Here is a 21,198-nt window from a genome sequence, read left to right on the forward strand (position 1 = left end):
GCCGGCCTCTGGCTCTCCCAGTCCTGGCCCTGCCGCCCGGTGCCCCGGGCGGGGACGTGCCCTGGTGCTGGTCGCTCACAAAAGGCCCATTCCCATCGCAGCGCCGCGCAGCCGAGGACTTCTCCCGAGAGGCTCTTTGCCGCTTTAGACCTTCGGAAGCAAGGCCTTTCCTGATTTTCACCTTTCACATCCCGGGACAGGGTCCTGGAGGGGCACCACACACCAGGGGCTGCGGTCGGCTCGTGGGGACCAGTCACCCCCTGGGGCCTGGCTGCCCATTGCGTCCTCAGGGCCGAGACTGGGCGGGTGGACCGGCTGCGTCTGGCGCTGAGCACCCCCCCCCCTCCGGGGTCTGATGCAGAGGTCGTCGCATCCCCAGCCCCTAGGCAGCAGCAGGTCTTTATCGCCGCAGGGAGGTGCCATGGTCACTTTGTGCCTCGTGACCCTCTTGGGGTCCCCCAGGGCCTCCAGCCAGATGCCTCGTCCCCACCCTGGCTCCCTTTGGTCCGCTGGTCAGCGTCCTGTGACCACCCGGTGGGGAGGGGTCTTTGGGGGACATGGGAGCCCCCGCCTCCCCCCAGATGGTTGGGGCTGCCTCTGCCCCCAGCGCCCCCCACACCTGCCCTACCCCTGCCCTCCCGCCTCATCCCGGCCTCACCTGTGCCTCTCGTCTAAGGAACAGTCAGGCTGGTCACCCCCATGCATCCCCACTGTGCTCACCTGACTGGGGGCAGACTACCCCAGGCTCCTCTCCACGGACCACCACGGGGCCCAGTGCCAGGCTCGGCCTGCCCCGCAGAGGGACTAACGTGCCTGGCCCGGGGCTGTCTGTGGGGGGCAGGGCCCAGATGTTCTGAGGGCTGCCTGCAGCTGGAAGGGTTCTCCTGCCCTGGGACCCCCGGGACAGGCCAGGGCCCCTGGGGACTCCCGCATGAGAGGGGCTAGGACCCTCTCCCCCCAGGCCCTGCTCTTTCCCGCAGGTATTCGCCAAACACTGGGAGCAGCGGGAAATGCTGCAGCTCTTAAACTTGGGGTCCCTTTATTCAAACCCTGCAGTCAGGCCTGGACATAAGGGGCTTCCTTCACAAGCCAGGGCGGGTCTGATTTCTGGGCTCCGAGCTGCGTGTGGGTCCCAGCCTCTCAGGCCCGGGGGGCAGGGGGCCTTGGTTGTTGGGGCTCTCACAGGATCTTCCAGCCCTGCCTTGGGGGCCACCCCGAGTCCCCTCTTCCTGTGTCACCTGTCCCCGCTGGCCACCCACCAGGCATGGTAGGACAGGCTGGCTTCAGACGGTGGAATCGTGAGAAGAGGTGCTGTTAGGAGCAGGGCACAGGGGCCCTGGGGCAGGACGCAGCCGGGGGCTCAGCCAGCAGGCAGTGCACGTTCTCCCTGGTCCCGGCCAGGCAGGGCGCCCCCTGGCACCCTGTGACCCTGTGTGGTGTCCGTGGCCACGGAGGTCCCCCATGGTTCTCACCCCCTCAGGACCTGCACCCCGTGCTGCCCGCCCCGCCTCGCTCGGTGCCTGAGCCTCCGCGTCATCTGTGAGACCCGCGGCTTCCTGGGTCTGATTCTGCAAGTGGGGCTGGGTGTCTTGAAAGGTGCCTTCCCGCAGATGTGTAATTGCGGGGTGTCCCGGCCCCACGAGCGAGGTGCCCGCCGAAGCGGGTCAGGCGGCTCCGAGCGTCAGAGCTGGCACCTGCTTTTGGAGCTGAGCCTCGTCTCGCGGAATGTCCGGCCCAGAAAGACTGCGCCCCCCCCCGCCAGTCTGTCCCTCCACTTCCCCGCTTCTGGGCACCTGCCGAGAGCCCGGCCATGCTGGCGCTGAGCCCCCGAGGGTGACCGGGCAGCCACAGCAGGGCCTCCACCTGTGTCTAGCTTTCTGTGAATTTCGCATCCAGAGGCTGCCGGCTGACAACGAGACGGAGCTGTGGTCTCCAGCCGAGGGTCCTGGGCACCCAGAGGCAGGATGTTTCAGGAAAGGGGAGGAAGGAGGGGTGCCAGGGAGAGGCAGGCTAGGCCCGGAGGCCAGCCCAGCCTGTGCCAGCAGTCACCCAGAAGCAGGGATGGGCACCAGCCGTGGTGCCCCCCCCGGGGCCCACCTGCCCCTCCTGCGTGTGGGCAGCTCTCCGCCTGCTCCCCCTCTGTCCTTGCTTAAATGCCCCCAGTGATGAGTCCAGACCTTTCTCAGGTGCCCTGGAGACCTGGAGTCTACGTGGCAGGTGGCGCCAGTGTTCCCGGGGTCCACTTCCTGGAGGCCTCGGGCTGCCCCCTGTGCTGACTGCTGACCCCGTGGTTGATTTCCTGCCTCCCTTGCCCATGGACCGTGGGCCCCACTGCCCCAGGCTGCCCGCAGGATCCCGGCCCCGTGAGAGCATCCGTGCTGCGTGCCGTGGCCTGAGCTGGGAAGGCGCTCTGGCACGAAGGCTCCCACCTGCCACCCCTGAGCCCTCAGACCCTGGCTGAGAGGAGACGGGGCCGGCGCCGCGGGGTTCCCTGCGGCCCGAGCTGTTGGGCGTTACGTTTGGGGTGGCCTTGGCACTGGCAGTTCTGCTCCAGCCAAGATGTTTGTCGCTTCCTCCCAAGACCACCCGTCACCTGTGGTGCATTGAAAATGGTGAGTCTATTCGTCTAAGAAATTCCCTCTGTGGGAGTTCCCGTCATGGCGCAGTGGAAACAATCCGACTAGGAACCCGAGGTTGCGGGTTCGATCCCTGGCCTCACTCAGTGGGTTAAGGATCCGGCGTTGCCGTGAGCTGTGGTGCAGGTTGCAGACACAGCTCGGATCCCGCGTTGCTGTGGCTCTGGCGTAGGCTGGTGGCTACAGCTCCAATTAGACCCCTAGCCTGGGAACTTTCATATGCTGGGGGTGCGGCCCTAAAAACCAAACAAAAACAAAAAAAAAGACATTCCTACTGTAAATTCCGGGAATTACTGAAAAACACTCTTATTTTGCAGAAGCCTTCAGATTGGGCAATACACACCAAGATCTGAGTTGAAAGCTCTTGAATAGAGATGATAGGGGTGGTAGGAAGTTGGGCCTGCTTGAGGGTTTGAAGGAAAAAATAGCTCTTTAGAGAAGCTCTATTTAATTTTAGATTCGCGTGGGAGAGCCGGGAAGACGTGGCCATGAGCATGGCTGTGGAAGGGGACTTTTCCCAAGTCGAGGCGCAGCCTCTCCTCGTAGACACAGGTGGGTGGGCGCCTGGGTGCCGCTGCGGAGGCCTGAGCTTGGGGAGACGCTCACGTTAGTAAGAGAAGGACAGATGGAGCCAGGGTGGGTTGGGCACAGGGCTTCCGTGGCCGGGCACGGCTGCCAGAGAAGCCCAGCTGCCCCGTGGACCTCAGCCCGAATCTGGCCCGGGCCGTGGCGCTCCCTCCCTCCCTCCTGACCCTGGGCTCCTGACCGCACGGCGTTTTGTCTGAGCATAAAGGGGAGCTTTTTCTTGAGAGCATCTGCGGGTGTGACCAGGTAAAGCTAATGGCGACAGCTCAGAACACCAGGTTTTTCTGTTTCACTTTTGCTTTCAGTATTTTAACTCTTTGCATGAGTTGTGAGCATGACTTCTTATGTCCTGTTTGAATGCAGCATGTGGTTTGGGCCGGAAGGCGTTTTGCGTTTACTAGAGGTGTCTTGCTGGTGGGGGGGCGCAGAGGGACGCTTTCCAGGCGGCTTGGCTGGACCTGCACCTGCCGCATCTGCTCAGGAGCTGCCGATTCCTCTGTCCAGCGGTGAACTCGGGGGGCCTGTGGCTTGGCTGCCAGCTGTGGGGCCCCTTCTAAGTTGTCCTGTCTCTAGAAAGAAAAAGTTAGCTCTCTTTTCTCTCGCCGCCTCCAGCACACTTTCCTGGAGGTTCTGTCCTGCGTCCTGCCTGGGCAAGGCAGAGATGCAGCCCTGGCTACCCAGGGCGTTGGGCGTCTTCTCTGAATAGGGCTTCTCAAAAACAGCTGCCTTTACATTTGTCATAAGTAACAGCAAAAAAACAATCGATCTCCTGGTTTAGTCTCAGGCTCCCTGGAGAGCTTTCTGCAGAATTTTGGAAAAGCACAGCCGGCCCCAGAAGTGGCTGCTCCCTCTGCCCCAGCTGGGCTTGTTCCCAAGGTGAGCCCTGTCCCCTCCCCACCCCCCAGCCCCCAGCTGGCCCGTCTGGGGACGGGCCCTCCGATGTTTGGCGAAGGGTGAGGTGGACACACCCGACTGTTTCCATGACCCCTTGCCCTCGGGGCTCAGCAAGCCCTTCTCCTGGCTGAGGTCACAGGGTTCCAGAGCAAGTCCAGGGATTTGTAGGACCTGCCCGGGGACATGCGGGCCTCGTGGAGGCCAGTGTGTCCAGCAGAGTCTGATGGCGGGACCCAGGGCAGAGGGTGAGCCTCCAGCTACACGAGACTCTGAGCCCTGAGGGCCAGGTCTGGCTGCCGCATGGAGCGGGGGTGGGGGGTGCTGTGCTGCCCCGAGGTGGGGTTGGGCACTCTGGGTTGGTTTTGGAGGTGAGGCCATAGGACTCGGTAAGAAAGGCAGGGTGGGGCCCGAAGACATGGTAAGAAAGGCGGCAGATTTGGCTCCCAGGTGTGTGCCTGGGAGCCAGCAGGCGGCTCAGCCTGGCCACGCGGCCCGTTGATGCCTCTGGGCAGCTGGGCCGTCAGTGGCCTGGGGGTGGGGGGACACCGTCCCATCAGGCCCACATCCGAGGGCAGGAGGGTGTTCTCTCAGGAGGGGTGGGGTCCGGCCTGGGCTCCCCTGCCACTGTTTCACGTCCCAGCTGCTCCTCGAACCCCAGTTGTGCTCTGACCAGTGGCTGACCTTGAGAAGCCGCCCCACCCCCCTGGCGGGCCTGAGTGTCCCGCCTGCCCGAGCCCGAGCATGGGCTGGGGGAAGGGGTCCTCTCTGAGGGTGGCCCACACTGCTGCCCACTGAGATCGTCACTGAGCCCCTTGGCGGCCTGTGGGCAGGGCAGGTGGTGGGCCCTGCCAGCCTGCACCCCCGGCCAGCCTGCACGTGACGCCTGTGCCGTTGGGAGGGTGAACTGACTCGGGGGATCTGTTCTCTGGAACTGTGTCCTTCCGAGAGGCCCCCCGTGCGTGGTGCGTGGCCCGCCTGGCTCCCTCCGCCTGCTCTGGGTTTCAGGCTGGGCACCCTGCAGGGCCTCCCAGCCTCCGACCAGACTGGTCAGCCCAGCGCCTGTGTCCTGAGGGTCTGGGGAGACCCGATGGTCAGGCTGCCTTTTGTGCTTCAGGCCTTGGATCTGAGCGGCCTCGATGCCGGCTCAGGGCGCCCCGGGCCCCGTGAGCCCAGGCGGCCCTGCCCCAGCCCCGCACCGTGAGGGTAGGTCCCGTCTGTGTGCTCACCTGGTCTGCTGTCCTTGGGAAACTCTTCCTTCAAGGTCGTGAAGTCCCCCAGCGGCTTGGAGATGCGACTCCTGTTTTGTTTTTTATCTTTTTACCGACTGTCACCTTGGGATGTGTTTGCTGTGCCCTGTGTAACCGCAGCTTCTCCCTCTGCCTGGCCCCTGGTGTCTGTCACGCAGGTGACCTTCAGCGCACCTGTCCCCTGGTGGCGCCCAGCTTTGCTGCCACCAGCAACACTACACCCAGGTGAGCAGCTCCCCGGGGAAGCCGGCTGGGGCTGCCAGCTGGCCAGGTGCCCACACGGGGCCCCCACTGAGGTCTCACCCGCAGTGCAGGGGCCACAGAGATGTCTTCACTGCCCGGGGACCACTGCCGAGCGGCGTTGTCCCCGAACCTCAGGAGCGCGTGGACTCCGCCAGGACAGCCCCTCGCGGCCGTGGTACGGGGTCTGGACCCCGGTTGTTTCTCGGTTCATCCCTCTCCCCCCGGCCGAGGATGGTTTGTGTGACCGCGGGGGACTGAGTGCCCAGAGTGTGGGGGCAGAGTCTCTGGCGACTTCTATCAGCTCGATTTTCAGAAACTCTCTGAGGAGAGAGGTCACAGCCGAGGCCGTGGCTCGGGGCGGGTTTCTGTGTCCAGCAGGCACGCGTGGTCCCCGCCTTTCCTCTAGTGGCAGGACGGAGAGGGTTCCCTCTGACGGCGTCGGCCCCAGGAACGGTGGCTTGTAGCTCTGGGGAATCACCTCTGTGGCTGGCAGGTCCCTGGCACCCAGGCGTCGCCGTGCCGGGCCCGGCGCCCGGGGCGAGGGCGTGGATCACTCCGGAGATCTTGCCTCGTAAGCGGCGCATTGGCGGTGGTGAAACACAGGCACTTGGCCCAGCTTGCACGTGGGCGATGCCAGCAGCCTTGATGGCCTTGGCAGAGAGCAGTGGCTGCCGGGGGAGAGGGCGGAGCTGTGTGACCGCAGATGCTCAGCGCGTCCACGGCCCGCGGACTCAGTGAATTCCCTGGGACTGGAAAATGGTCTACGTCCCCAGCCAGCGTGGTCCCCTCCACAGCGCTTATCAAGGGATGTTTCAAACACACAGCAGATGTTGTCGCTCAGGGGCTGTGACAAAGCACCGCCTCCAGGGCGGCTCACACACAGGAATTTACCTCCCGGTTGTCCAGGCGGGAAGCGGGAGCCGCATCAGCCCGGCTGCTTCCTCCGGGGGCCTCTCCCGGGCGTGTGGCTGGCGACGTCCCTGTGCCCCAGGGGATCTCGTCTGGCAAGGACACCAGGACGCGGAATGAGGGCCCCCATCGGCCTCTGCACCTTCATCGCCTCTGTAAACACCTGACGGTCGGTCAGGTTTTGAGGGGCCGGGGTTAGGGCTCCAAGGCAGGAATGTTGGGGGCACAGTCCAGCCCCTGGTACCAACGCAGAGAAACTGTAGTGAGTGCCCCCCCCGCCACCCCCGCGGTGATTTGGAGCAGAGCCATTGTTTCACCCCTAAGGCCCCACATGCATCTCAGTGAGGGCTCCCGGCAGCCACCGGGTGTCAGGGACCAGCCCGCCACGTGGCATCCGGGTGGGGGGGAGGTCGGCGAGCAGGTGTCCCCGCCGGCTCTCTGCGGCACCCTCCCGAGCCCGCGTCCCCTCACCTGCTCTGCTCCGGGGTCCCCTTCGGCTCTTTGTGCTGGGTTTTCTCTCCATGTACTGGGGTGTCTGTATTTCCTGCTCTGCCTTTTGCCGGTTGTTCCTGGTCGGCCGTGTTTTCCCGTTGCTGGCAGCTTGATCTAGAGCTGGAGAGGCTCCCTTGCTGTTGGGCTGTCGAGTGGCCGCTGCAGGCCGGCTCGCCTGCTGCTCTGCACCCGGGCAGGACCCCCGTCACGCGGCTGAGCCTGGAGCCTGGGTTCTCTCTGGGCGCGTCTGCCTTGGCCACCTGAGGGACAGTCCCACAGGACTGGGTGAAGCCACTGCTCAGCCGGTGTCACAGCCAGAGTTTTGTTTCATAGGCTCGTTCACAGGCAGCACTGTGGTTGGGGTGTGTGTGTGAGCCTGTGGGCGTGCACCACAGTGGGAACTCCTAATCCCCTTGGCACAGGGACAGAGAGGCGGGCTCTGCAGGGGGCACCCTCTTCTCCCTCTGCAACAAAATGACAAAATAGTCACAAGGATGGGAAAGGGTATAGTTTTTAACCTAAAGTTTATTTTATTTATTTCTTTGTCTTTTTGGAGCCGTATGGAGGTCTCCAGGCTAGGGGTCAGATCAGAGCTGCAGCTACCAGCCTACACCGCAGCCACAGCAACACTGGATCCAAGCTGTGTCCGCAGCCTACCACCATAGCTCACGGCAATACCGGATGCTTAACTCACAGAGCGAGGCCAGGGATCAAACCTGCGTCCTCATGGATGCTAGTCAGATTCATTACCGCCGAGCCACCCCGGGGACTCCTAACCTGAGGTTTAAAGCGAAGGAAAGGCTGACATGCTAACCTCGTGGAGTTGGATGAAAATACTCGGAGAAGACTGGGTTCTCAGTGTGAATTTTGGGAAATACAGTGTTTCTGAAAAGAACGGTCCAGGCTCTTCCTGCAAGAAGTTAAAAAGAACTTGGCATAGACTAGAGAGCCTCTCCTAGGAGCCCAAAGTGACGCGACCCACGGCCGCAGCAGAGGCCAGGGGCGCGGGCAGACGTGGTTCAGCAGACGCCTGGCTCGGGAGGCCCTCTGTGCGTGGACAGCAGTGACAGCGACACCGTAGGGCAGGGCGGGGGTGTGACTTCCTGGGAGCAGCTTCACCTGATTGTCCTGCAAACACACAGTCGGCGGAGGAGGGGACGCCTCCTGTGGACGCCACGAAGTTCCCTGCCTGACAGAAACACAGACGCCAGCCCAAGAAGGATAGGAAATCCAGAGAATCAGTGGAAAAGCATTGGCACGGCCGTCGGAATCTCCGAGGTGTGCTACGTCTGCGTGGCGACCGCGGGTGGCGGCGCCAGGGGCAGAGGCCGGCCCGCCTTCCGGACGCAGACACGTGTTCGCCGACAAACCCTCGAGTCCTGGAAAGAGACATCGTGCTGGGGGCTTCCCAGCCCTGGGACGAGGTTGTGACACCAGGAGAGCCGTGCCTGCCTGCAGTGCATCCGTGGGCAGGACGACAGCTCCTGAGTATCCCGCAGGATGCAGGGAGGGTGTAGGGTGACCTTCAGCCCCATCGTGTTGACCCCAAAGAACACCCTGACAAAACCAGAGGGGGGAGGCATGTTCCCTGACCACCTGGAGGGACCCCGCCCTGTTTAGCAGGAAGCGTGGCCACAGTGGATCTGGTGTCACTGCTCTCCTCCTCCTCGTGCTGAAACCCAGCCCTGAAAGGAGGGGAAGGGAGAGGCCGTGAAAACCACCGTGGTCACCGTGCCGGGGCGCAGAGCACGCAGGGTTTCCTTGACGTGACCGCCGCGGAAGGCCTCCCCGCACTTCTGTGCCCAGCACATGCTGAGCCGATGGCGTTTCCGGTTTGTTGGGTTACACAACCTGCCTGTTGAGATAACCCTGTTCCCTTGTGGTTTTAAACGTGGCTGCTAGAAAAGGTGGAACTGCCCACGTGGCCCCGAGTGTTCCTGTCGGGCGCTGCTGGCCTCGATGGGGAATCTTGGAGCACCCAAGAGTCTGCAGGTGGCAGAGGCGGGGTGGGGGGTGGGGGGCAGCTTGGCCTTGGCACTGAGGACCTGGAGCTCTTGTTGTCTTTTCTGTCTCCTGTGCACCAAACCTACGTAATTCTTTTTTTCTTTGCAGGGCCTCACCCGCAACATACGGAAGGTCCCAGGCTAGGGGTCGAATCGGAGCGGCAGCTACTGGCCTACACTACAGCCACAGCCACACCAGATCCGAGCCGCATCTGTGACCTATACCGAAGCTCCCAGCAACGCCAGATCCTTAACCTACTGAGTGAAGCCAGGGATCGAACCCGCATCCTCATGGATGCTAGTCAGGCTCTTAACCTGCTGAGCCACAACGGGAACTCCCAAACCTACATATTTCTCATGGGTTTTCTTGCAGAGCTTCAAGCTCCTCCTCTGCTGGTCATAAGGCTCTGAGTCTTGCCATCCTTCCGCCGCCCATCTTCTCACTGCCCCCAAAATCAAGTTCATCACAAAGCGCCATTCCTGAGCCTCCCTCGTGGCACACCTGCCTGTCGCTTTGTGCCCAGAAGTTCTGGCCCCTTATGCACAGCTGCCCGTCCACCCGGCCACTCTGCTGAACCCGTCTTTGCAGCCACCCCCCATCTCCACAGGGCCCCCCTCCCCGTGCAGCCCCAGCCCGCCTTCCCCGCGTCCTCCCCGCCCTCCCTGCTGGGCTCTGTCCTGGGACTTCCTGGGGCTGGGAAGTCCCCGAATCCCCACCCCCGTCGTCCTTGTGGTCCAGACCCAGTCCTGCCAGCTCTGTGCCCACCGCCTCACTGCTTCCCGGACTGCAGACAGCAGCCCTGAGCCTAGAAAGCATCGGGGGCGGTGGAGGGGAGCTTCCAGGGCTGCTGAGAGGAGCAGGGCCCGGAGAGGGGGCTCGGGGGCTCGACCGCCGGGAGAGAGCCCCCCATCCCAGGACGTCCCCCAGGGTGTCTGGAGAGGGAGGAGAAGGGGGGCCGCCGTGCTCAGGAGCCCAGAGGCCGGGACCTCCCGTGACCCGCCCTGTCTCCCCAGGTCGCCGTCATGACGCTCACGCTCTTCCCCGCCCGGCTGCTGTTCGCCGCCTTCATGATGCTGCTCGCCTGGCCCCTGGCGCTCGTGGCTTCGCTGGGATCCGCCGAGAGGGAACCGGAGCAGCCCCTGGCCTTGTGGCGGAAGTAAGTCACTTGTCTGCGGGCTCTGAGGGGGGCAGGGGTCCTCAGGCCCATTTCTCCGTGGACCCGTCCCCCTTCCTGCCCCCGGCACAGGGCCGCCCCTCCTGCTGCACCTGCCACCGTCCTGCTTCCAGGGCTCTGCCAGCTCTTGGCCGTGGCCTGAGCACGGAGGTGCCCTCGCTGCCCTGTGCCCAGCGTTGGTCTCTGCAGGGTGCGCGCCCCCTCCCAGCTCAGAGACGAAACATGCTGAGGCTTCTACACAGCGAACGTGGCAAGCCGCCGCCTTGTCAGAGGGACGCATTGTGGACGTATCTTGACTCCAGCAGGACCTCAAAAAGGAATAAATCGCAGCTTTTTCTTGTTTATCTAAATAGCTAGATTAGGTGGGGTTTTTTGTCCTTTTTGAGGGCCACACTCGTGGCCTGTGGAGGTTCCCAGGCTAGGGGTTGAATCAGCTACAGCCGCTGGCCTGCACCACAGCCACAGCAACTCAGGATCTGAGCCGCGTCTGCAACCTACACCACAGCTCACGGCAACGCCGGATCCTTAACTCACTGAGCAAGGCCAGGGATCGAACCCGCAGCCTCATGGTTCCTAGTTGGGTTCATTTCCATTACTAACAGCACTTGGTCTGAGCTAAAGAACTAACTTAGGAACTCCCTTGGTGGCCGACTTAGGACAGAAGCCTCACTAGTGTGGTGAGGGGTCGGCCAGGCCCACAGCCAAAGCTGTGTTTGCAGCTGAGGTGTCACTGGCTGCAGCCCTGTTCACACGGCTGCCTCCCAGGCCGCTCCTGTGCAGAGGCCACAGGCCAGGAGCCTGAACCCCTGCTCCCCAGCCCTTCGAGGGCCCCTCCTCCTGTCCCCCTGTCTGAGCCGCCGGATGTTGATGCCCTGAGACGCTGCAGCAGCAGGCATCTGTCGCGGTCCCAACAGCGGGTACGTGCAGGGCAGGGACGGCCGGTTAAGGTTCAGCGACCACGGCGCAGCCGGGCCTGGGGACCCGCCACCCCTCCTCACGTCCCCCCACGTCCTCAGACTGTCCCCAGTTCCGGAACCGCGGTCTCTCCTCCTGGAAGCCTGGAGGCGTCCCCGTGCCCCAGCACGGAGCCTGGCCCGCGGGCAGGAAAGCCTCTCCCTGGTGAATGAGTGAGCGGGTCAGAGAGGGAGAGAACGGGCAAGGACGGGCCGGAGGCCGGGACCTGCTGCTCCTGGGAATTAAGCTTTGCCTTGAGCGTCTTTTTTATGTTTTAACGGGAAATAGGAATGTGCTGTCAAGAGAGTCAAGCAGAATAAATCCAGACCAATGGGAGTCACAAGTTGTGTTTCTCCAGGTTGAGAAACCCGCAGCTACAAAGCAAAGATGTTGTGGTTTGACAGGTTACGAGGGGTTGGACGAGCGGGTCTTTGCTCCCGGCTCCTCTGCTCCGCCCACCCCCCGCCGCCACCGCAGGTGACCCGGGCCTCTTCCCGCTGCTCCCGTGCGGACTCCCTGGGGCTTTTCTTGTCTGGGACGATGTAATGTTCTCGTCTGCGGATAAATGGGCCTCAGCAAACTTGATTCCCACAGACGCCCCGTGCGTGTGCACGTGTGTGATGCACACACATGACGTGCCCCACGCAGGGAGACGCGGGGTCAGGTTTCCCGGGAGCTCTGGGTGTTCATGTCCACAGGGATTGGGCCTCATTCGGAGTGTGTGTGTGCATGTGTCTTGGTGTCTCGGTGTCTGTGTCTGTGGGCATGCGTGTGTGCATGCGTGTACGTGTCGGGCACCACCAAGGTCTCCGCGTGGCGCTATTGATGGCGAGCTCGGTGCCCAGCCTTGGGCTCCGGGGACACCAGAGCAAACCTGACGCTGGGCTCCTCCAAGCGGTGACAGGAGCCGCTGGCTGGGACTCGGGCTCAGCAGGAAGCAGGTTTGCAGCAGCAGGACTCAGCGCTTCGGGCACTCGTGCCTCGGGCTCACCGTGTCACCAGCTCCGGCGGTGACGTGTCTCGCGCTGCACACAGCTCTGTGGTTCTGAGTAGATTCCTGCTTGATTGGGGAGGATTTTCTGCTGAATGTAGTGAGTGTCATTCAAACTTGCTAAAATAAAATCACAGGCTCTCAGTGGAAGGAAGAATGACTCAATTTCACAAAAGACACTTCATGTTTCAAAACACAGAGTGTTGAAAAACCACAGACTCTTCTTAGAGAGCCCGATCAGCAGGCCGACTCCAGAGCCAGGTGGGTGGGAGACACTGCCTCTGGGCCGCCTCACGGTTTAGGAGGGTCAGCTGGCTGCCTAAATTCTTCCCATTGAGAGGCTGGAGGTGGCAGAGCAGGTTCGGCAGGCGCGGCCTCCGTGAGCATCTGCCTGGCTGCAGGTGCCACAACCTTGAAGGCCAGCACCACCACCCCCCCCGCCCCCGTAAAGACACTGTCCAGTGGGATCAGAACCCACCCTGGGTTCTGACACGTCTCTCTAGCTTTCTCCATTAATTCACTGATTTTTCTCTTTCGGCCTCTCCCGGGGCATGTGGAAGTCCCCAGGCCAGGGATCAAATCCGAGCCATAGCTGTGGCAGCGCTGGATCCTTGACGCACTTGCCACAGCTGGAACTCCCATCATGCCACTTTTTTAAAATGCTTGTTCCCCTGCTAGCGGGCAAACCCCAGGAGGGCAGGGCTCTCTGCCGGCTTCTCTGGTTCCCCTCTGCCAATGCCGAGCTGGAAGCGGGCACTGGGTGCACTGGGTGGACGGTAGAGTTTGCTTCTGCTCCTTTCCTTCTCTGGAGTCGAGGTGCACCGGGCACAGCAGGGCGGGCGGCAGCGGGCAGGCCTGCAGCCCCTCTTCCTGTGGCTCCGTGACCCTGTGGAGGGAGCTGCGAGCTCCGGGCCTGTCGTCTGCACACGCCACCATCTCTCTGAGTCCCCAGCACATGCTCCTGCTTTGTGTCTGAATTCTGCTTTTTTTTTCCATGTTACAGAATTCCAGATTTAATTGGCCTGTCAGCCAATGCATGAGGAGCCCTGAGCCGTAGCCTCAAAATTCCCTGCCCCCGGGATCACGTGGCCGCCACCTGGGACTCGGCCTCCCTTGAGGGTCCCGGGGCTGGACCCCCGCGTGGCCGGGTCTGGGCTGCCATCCTCTGCTGCCCTCTGGGGCCCGACCTGCATTTTCCGGGTCTGTTTTCTTTTTCTTTGTGTTTTTTGTGGTTTTGTCCAGGATTTTCTGGAGTGTGAGGTTCTCCTCTCGGGAAGAAGACGTGCAGAAGGAACTCAAACACACTTTGTGTCGGAAAATGCCTTGTTCCCTCGTGCTGGTGGGCAGTTGGGTCTAGAATTGTGGGTTCCGGATCACACGTCCTCAGAGCCTGGCGGGTGCTGTTCTCTGGGCTGCGGCACCTGCCATGTTCACCCTGGAGGCCCGTTGGCTCCTCTCTGGGACATTTTAGAATCTTCTCTGTCTTTGGAGATGCGTCAGATTCTCAGGACATTCTATGAGTCTTTTTTCAAAAATTCGTTCTTTCAATTCAGCACTTCGACGTGGTGCTGAAGGTCTGTCTGGGTCTTCCTTCGACTCTGAGAAGCTGTCGTCCTCACCGCTGATAGTTCTGTCTTTCCCCCGCTTGTTCTGGAAGGTTCCCCCCTCCCCGTTTCCAGCCTTTCTAGGGCACTGGCTTTTCTGCCTGAGACATTCCATTTCCAAGACAGTTTTCTTGGCCTCAGACCCTGGCAGAGCGCCCCACTGTCCCGTGCTGTGCGATCCGACGCAGGTGGGTGTCGACTCCGCTCTTCTGATGCCGGCTCTGGGGTCCCCTCTGCTTCTCCGTCACCCGGCTGCGTCACCCACCGCCCGCGTCAGAGGTGTGCACCTGCGTGGCCCCTGGGGGTGCGCGCCCTGCCCTCGTGCTCACAGATCTGCCCCCCGAGCCCCCCACCCCCGAAAAAGCCCTGGTGCCTCCCATGCCTCCAGTGCCCTCACCGCGGGGAGGGCGGCGCTGAGCAGGGAGCAAGGCCGGCACCCCCCCCCCCCCCGCCCGAGCGAGGGTGCCCCCCCCCCAGGGCAGTTTGGGGCGGAATTCCTCTGAGACCTTCAAGAATTGTCAGATTTGGGTTCTCCGTGCCAGCCCGGGGCTGTCGCTTACACCGCGACCTTTTGGCCAGAGGGTGGTGGCGGGATTTGCCCCTCCTGCAAACCACCTCTCCGGGGCATCACCGCTCCCACTGCAGCCTCCCCGCAGCCTGAATTTTTTCTCCTTGTGCATCAGTGGACATTTTTGTAAATGATTTTACTGGGAAAAATAAGCTGCCTGCAGAGAAGTGTGTTTAAAGTGAGCAGGAGAACAGGTGCAGTCTGTGCCCGCGCCGTTGCCCAGCCCAGGCGAGGCCAGTGTGGCCTCGGCCTGCTGCACAGCCAGACAAGGTGGTGTGAGGGTGGCCCCAGGGGCTCTGCCGTCCAGAGACCAGCGCAGATCCGTGGGGCTCATCCTCAAAGCTCCCCCGCGGGTTCCTAAGCCCCTCGGGAAGTCGGTCCAGTGACGGCTTAGGCTCCTGCTCCCCTGCAGTGAACTTCACACGGGCGGGTCACCCACGCAGCACAGCTGTCCAGCAAGACGGGGCTCCTCCTGAAGGTGGCCTGTCTCCCGTGGACTCTGGCCCGTGGTCTGTGGTTCCTTGCCCACTGGGCATCGCTCACAGTGGTTTCAAGGGACGGGAACATCGATCTGGTTTGTAGGCATCAGAGGGTCCGTGAAAGGGCATGTGTCCGTTGACGTGCTTTAATTCTCGTGCTGAAAAAAATAAATAGGAAGCAAATTCATTTACTTCGGTCTGATTTTTACTTTGTTTTCCAAATGTATTGTCCATCTAATTTCATCCGGAGCAGTTCCCCCTGTGGCACAGGGGGATTGCTGGCCTCTGTGGAGCGCTGGGTCACAGGCTCAAGCCCCCAGCCCGGCACAGTGGGTTAAGGATCTGGCATTGCCGCAGCTGTGGTGTAGGTCGCAGCTGCGGCTCGGATCTGATCCCTGGCCCAGGAACTTGCGTATGCCACAGGGCAGCCAGAGAAGAAAAAAGAAACAATAATTCCAGCCAGAGAAGGTTTGCTTCTAGACCGTCTGCAGCCCGAGGCCGCTTGTAGGGTGTGGGGTTGGGGGCCACGCTCAGCTCAGGCTGAAGGTGTGCGTTTTGGGTGTTACCGATTTTTTTCATTGGAAGCTTCTGTCCGCAGGATGCTGACAGGTCACTTGGTGTGTCTGTGTCTCCAACTTGGCCCCTGGGCCTTGTTCTTTACCTTCGGGGGGCGTGCTGTCCCCTGCAGCCAGTAACGTGGCAGAGGCGGCTTCTGTTTTCTTGGACGACGGTGTGACGCTGCCCTCCTGCCGCACAGTTTTAACAGTCGGAGGAAAGAATGCCCAGCCCCTGGCCCGTCCCTCCTTGTCTCACTGATAGCGGTGGCAGGGCTGGTTGGCCTGGGCTGTGCCCCAGGGGACCGGCATCCCGGGGGCTGTGTTGCCCGTGATGGGGCTGGGGTGGCTGTGTGCCCTCCGGGCCCCGGTCTGACGGCCGCGCTTCTGTCGCAGGGTCGTGGACTTGCTGCTCAAGGCCATCATGCGTGCCATGTGGTTCGCCGGCGGCTTCCACCGAGTGGCCGTGAAGGGGCGGCAGGCCCCGCCCGCTGAGGCCACCATCCTCACGCTGGCGCCGCACTCCTCCTACTTCGACGCCATCCCTGTCACCATGACCATGTCCTCCATCGTGATGAAGGCGGAGAGCAGAGACATCCCGATATGGGGAAGTGAGTGCCCCCATCCTGCTGGGAGTGAGTGCCCCCCGATCCTACTGAGTGTGACCCCCCCCATCCTGCTGGGAGTGACTGATCCCCCCACCCTGGGAGTGAGCGGCCCCCCATCCTGGGAGTGAGTGCCCCCCTTCCTGGGAGTGAGTGCCCCCCCATCCTGCTGGGAGTGAAACCCCCCCCACCCTGGGGAAGTGAGTGCCACCCATCCTGCTGGGAGTGACCCCCCCCATCCTGGGAGTGAGCGGCCCCCCATCCTGGGAGTGAGTGCCCCCCCATCCTGCTGGGAGTGAAACCCCCCCACCCTGGGAGTGAGTGCCCCCCATCCTGGGAGTGAGTGGCCCCCCATCCTACTGAGAGTGGCCCCCCCATCCTACTGAGTGTGACCCCCCCATCCTGCTGGGAGTGACTGACCCCCCCATCCTGGGAGTGAGTGCCCCCCCATCCTGCTGGGAGTGAAACCCCCCCACCCTGAGAGTGAGTGCCCCCCCATCCTGCTGGGAGTGACCCCCCCACCCTGGGAGTGAGTGCCCCCCCATCCTGCTGGGAGTGACCCCCCACCCTGAGAGTGAGTGGCCCCCCATCCTGGGAGTGAGTGCCCCCCCATCCTGCTGGGAGTGACTGATCCCCCCACCCTGGGAGTGAGCGGCCCCCCATCCTGGGAGTGAGTGCCCCCCCATCCTGGGAGTGAGTGGCCCCCCATCCTGCTGGGAGTGAAACCCCCCCACCCTGGGAGTGAGTGCCCCTCCATCCTGCTGGGAGTGAAACCCCCACTGTTGGTGCAGGTCACTGTGGCCGCACAGCCCGTGTCCACACCTGTCACGGGCACCCGTATGAAGCAGACACGTGGCCTTGCGTCCCTGCTTCTTTGTGATTTCTTGTGTGATGCTTTTGGGGGGTGTATTTTTATTAGCACCCGAGTGCCCTCAACCAGAAGGTGTGGAAGTGCTTTTTCAAACCCCCTGCAGCAATGCACTGCTTGGTCCATCACACAGAGGTTCTGGAAGTTGGGAAGAGCTCCTACCTGTCCCGGTGCCTTAGTTACTGTGCCATAAACCCGGTGTCTGTGTGTCCCGGGGCCACATGTCAGATCACCAACGCCGGGGGCGTGAAACCACAGGAAATCACCCTCTCACCGCACAGGGTCCGCCACCGGGGCGTCCCAGGGCCACCCTCCCTCTGGGGGCTCCCGGGGAGGGTGCCGCCTGCTCCTCCGGCTGCCACGGCCCCGGGGGTCCTGGGCTCCTGGCCGCGTCTCCTCCGTCTCTGCCTCCATCCCCATGTGGCTTCCTCCACGCGTGCCCATCTCTCCTCTGCATCTTTTGTAAGGACACCTGTCCTTGGATGCATGTCTGTCTCTTTGCTGTGTCTTGTAAGGACACGTGTCACTGGACAGTTCAGGGCGAGCTCATCTTCTAAATCCTTAAGTGAATCCATCTGGGAAGACCCTGTATTTCAAATAAGGTCCTGGCTTAGGATGTGGACACACCTGGGGTCCAGCAGGGCCCCCTGCGCCTTTGCTGTGGGGTCGGTAAGAGTCCTGGGCCCGCTCGCTCTGCAGGTGAAAATGCCATCCAGGGCCCAGCGGCCAGCCCTAGTGGGCACCCTTCAGCCGGCCGTGGTGGGCGCCCTTTGGGCCCTGCCGTGCCGCCCACCCCAGCCTCTCCACCTTCTAAAGCAGAGGGGTGTTGGAACCCGTGGGTCACGCTGGGCAGAGGCGGACGTGCTCCCTGCTGTCCGCGAGCCCGGGCCGCCTGCTGTGGAACCCTGACCCGAGGACGGAGCCCCCCGGTGGGCCCAGCCCTCCCCTGTGGTCCCTGGTGTCCATAAATCGTGACCCTTTTGGGTCCTTGGAAAGCCCCGGCTTTGAGAGGAGACAAATGTTGAAAATATTCAGGGGATTTTCATGTTGAGGTTTGGAGGTGCCGGCGAGTGACCAGCTGGGTAACTGGTTCCATTTTTGCATCACCTAGCTCTTCCGGTTTTTTGTACAGACCCCTGTGTGTTTACAAATGGCTTCAAATGGCTCGACAACAGGGCCGCCAAGCGGCCGCTCAGCAGAGCAGGCGTCGGGCTCTTGCTGCGCTCACAGCTCGAGGGGCAGAGGCCGAGCTTCCTGTCTGTCCTCACAAGCGTGGGGTTCCCCAAGGCGGGAATCGGGCGGGGTTCCCCAGAGACGTGCCGCCTGGGCGCCGCCTCGTCCCGCCTGCAGAGAGCCCTCGCTTTCCCCGCCTTTGGCCTCCAGTGCGTCCAGGAACCCTGAAAGCCTCCCCACCAGCTTGCCTCTCCTTGCCATGTAGACAGAGGAGGGAAGCTTCCAGCTCTGAGCGGGAAACCCACCCCCTGCCAGGGGTGCAGCTTCCTTCCTCCGCACCCTCAGGGGGCTGGGGAGAGGGTGGCAACATACACCCGGGGTGAAGCCGCCGCCAGGAGCCCGAGAGACTTCGTTCTCTGTCGCCTGGTCCTTCTGGGCGATTCCACCAAACCTCCCTCCCTCCCCGTGGTCGTTTCAGCAGCATTAGGAGTGATCACTGAGGAAGGATGAAAGATTTGCAATTTGGTGAAAAAGCACAGTGTTTGGAGACACAGGCAAGCCTATCCGAGATCCACGCAGATTTTACCACTGCCGTGGACTCAACTAGATAGAATTTTATTCGTTTTTAATGTGTTTTCTCTTTGCTCTTTGGAAAACCTCCAGGAAATAAAAGTCGTGAAGTACGACTCCTCACAAGTAGCAAAAATGCTCAGCAAAGAAGCTGGAAGCTCGTCTCGGGCCCAGGGAGGAGTGGCCCCAGGCAGAGCGGTGGGGACACAGCCTCACGGGCCGGGGGGTGACTGGCTGCCGAGGTCTCTGCCTGCCTTTGGCTCGGTTTCCCAAGAAGTGTCTTCCCACCTTTAAATCCGTGTTCGGAGGACAGGCGTGCTGGTCGTCGCTGCCCCGGCCCTGACCGCCGCTGCTGCGGGAGGGCTGTGTGTGCCATGCTGAGAGTGGGCTCTGAGTGTCCTGGGGCGGCTGTGACAAAGCACCGCAGACCAGGCAGCTGAAAACAGTAGAATCGTGTATTTTCTCACCGTCCCGGGGGCCAGGAGCCCCAAATCAAGGTGTCGGCAGGAGGGTCCACCCCGGCCCCCCCGTGCTCCGTGGTCCCGGCTCTCCTTCGCGGCCCCTGTGGCTGCGGCCACATCCCTCTGTCCTCGCCTCTGTCATCACGTGGCCAGCTCTCCTGCCGTCCTTACAAGGATGCCAGCCACCGATCAGGGCCACCCCGTGCCGTGCAACGTCATCTTACCCTGGCGGCGCCCGCAGTTCTCCCTGTGGCACAGCCCTCGGGGCACCTGTGGGGCCGACCTCCCACCGGGCACCATGGCAACCCCCCATCGGCCCTTCCCCAAACGAGTGCACCCCCTCTCTTCCAGCGCTGATAAAGTACATCCGGCCAGTGTTCGTGTCCCGGTCCGACCAGGATTCCCGAAGGAAGACGGTGGAGGAGATCAAGAGACGGGCGCAGGCTGGCGGGAGGTGGCCTCAGGTACGCGCCCCGCCTGCGTCTCGAGCAGATTATTCCAAATGACGTGAATTCCGGGATGGGAAGGGAAAAGAAACACGAGGACCAGGAATTCACACTGTGACTCAGCAACAGGAATTCACACTGTGGCTCAGCAACAGCAAACCCCGCTAGTCTCCATGAGGATGCGGGTTCGATCCCTGGCCTTGCTCGGTGGGTGAAGGATCCAGTGTTGCCCTGAGCTGTGATGTAGGTCACAGATGTGGCTCAGATCTGGCATTTCGGTGGCTGTGGCATAGGCTGGCAGCTGCAGCTCCAATTCGACCCCTAGCTGGGAACTTCCATGTGCCCTGGGTGCAGCCCTAAATAGCAAAGGGGGAAGCAAAAGAATCGTGTGAGTCTGCAGGCTGCACCACCCGCTCCTGAAAGTCCTAGGCTGAGCTTGCTTGCCCAGCTCGTGTCCAGCTCCCTCGGGACCTCAGGAAGGCTGTCGCGGGCTGTGACGCTGGGGCCCCGGCCCGTGTCAGCTGTGGTGCGTCTGACCCAGGCTGAATCTTTTCTCCGTTCGATGGAGCCAACATTGAGAAGCTGGACATCCCACAGGACTCCCTGGGTTCTGGCTGCTCAGAAAGCACTGAAGCCCTGGTTGTGGTACCCAGGCCAGCGGGTGGGCTGCCCTCGGGGGGTGGGGAGCTGCGGCTTCCGGGGTCCCCAGGCGGCTGCTCGCACGAGAGTGGGTAACCGCCACTCCATGCTTGTGGGGCAGGCGCCACGGCCACCTGTCCCCAAGTCCAAAAGGCACCTGCTATCGGTGTCCCCGTGTTGCTTCCAGAACTTAGTCAAACCAGAAGTTAGGAAATTAATGACTGCTGCCACATGCATCGGAAGTCCCTCAGCTGAATGGGGTGGAGCTGCGCCCGGGAGCGCGGCACCGCGTCCCTTTGATGCTGATCTTTTTTTTTCTTTTCACTTTAAGATAATGATTTTTCCAGAAGGCACGTGTACCAACAGGACCTGCCTCATCACCTTCAAGCCTGGTATGTACTTTCCTCAGTGATTTCTTCTCGAGAAAGTCGGGGAGACCCGCCCTCCCTGCCCAGGGCCCCCGCCGGGAGACGCTCTCCTCCGTTTGCTGCCACCCTGGAGCGGCCGTGGCTGGCACAGGTTGAGGGGACCTTCCCGCACCGAATGACAGTGACCAGGAAGGCCTGGCGGAGCCCACTCTACCCTGAGAGCCACCCCCGCAGCGCGGGCAGCGGACTCGCGGCCGCGGAAGTGAGACAGTGACCTTCCTTCCCAGGCGCCTTTATCCCGGGAGTGCCCGTGCAGCCCGTGGTTCTGCGGTACCCGAACTCGCTGGTGAGTGCGCTCCTGGGCGTGGTGTCCAGGCCAGTGACCCAGGAGTCACAGCCCCACTGGGCGCCCGTGCACCGGTCTCCAACAACCCCGTGTTCCAGAACGTTCCTTAGTCCTGCTTTCATGGGTCCCAAGGGTGGCCCTTCCTTGATCCTGACGTGTTGACCTGAGACACCCCCCCCCCCCACTGTGTCCTCAGCCTCTCGCTGCCCAGGTCACACTCCAGCCCATTTTTTTTTAAATCGGTGACTTTTTTCGGCCACGCCCATGGCACAGGGAGGTTTTCAAATCCAAGCTGCAGCTGCCACCCGAGCCACTGCAGAGACAACGGCAGAGCCTTAACCCGCTGTGCTTGGCGGCAACTCCTCCTGGGCATTTTAGAGCCAAGCAT

General features: G+C 62.1%; 1 protein-coding gene across 10 annotated transcripts in view; it reads left to right on the top strand.

Annotated features, from left to right (window-relative positions):
* Positions 1 to 21,198, top strand: part of LPCAT1 (lysophosphatidylcholine acyltransferase 1) — a 39,456-nt gene that overhangs the window by 4,190 nt on the left and 14,068 nt on the right. For 2 of the 10 annotated variants that reach the window (XM_005672624.4, XM_021076663.2), the window contains exons 2-6: positions 10,024 to 10,166; positions 15,731 to 15,969; positions 19,363 to 19,475; positions 20,428 to 20,488; positions 20,752 to 20,810. In XM_005672624.4, coding sequence (XP_005672681.1) covers positions 10,024 to 10,166; positions 15,731 to 15,969; positions 19,363 to 19,475; positions 20,428 to 20,488; positions 20,752 to 20,810 — 615 coding nt within the window. Of the gene's footprint in view, positions 1 to 535; positions 2,613 to 3,016; positions 3,189 to 3,999; positions 4,098 to 5,520; positions 5,588 to 10,023; positions 10,167 to 15,730; positions 15,970 to 19,362; positions 19,476 to 20,427; positions 20,489 to 20,751; positions 20,811 to 21,198 lie in introns of those variants that run through there. The other 8 variants (XM_003134168.6, XM_085001709.1, XM_085001710.1 and 5 more) reach the window with 7 other exon arrangements.

The sequence above is a fragment of the Sus scrofa genome, chromosome 16, assembly GCF_054392235.1.
Source record: "Sus scrofa isolate SSC_HxYL_T2T_F1_AM1 chromosome 16, Sscrofa_HxYL_maternal_Yorkshire_Landrace_v2.0, whole genome shotgun sequence".
Lineage (NCBI taxonomy): Eukaryota > Metazoa > Chordata > Mammalia > Artiodactyla > Suidae > Sus > Sus scrofa.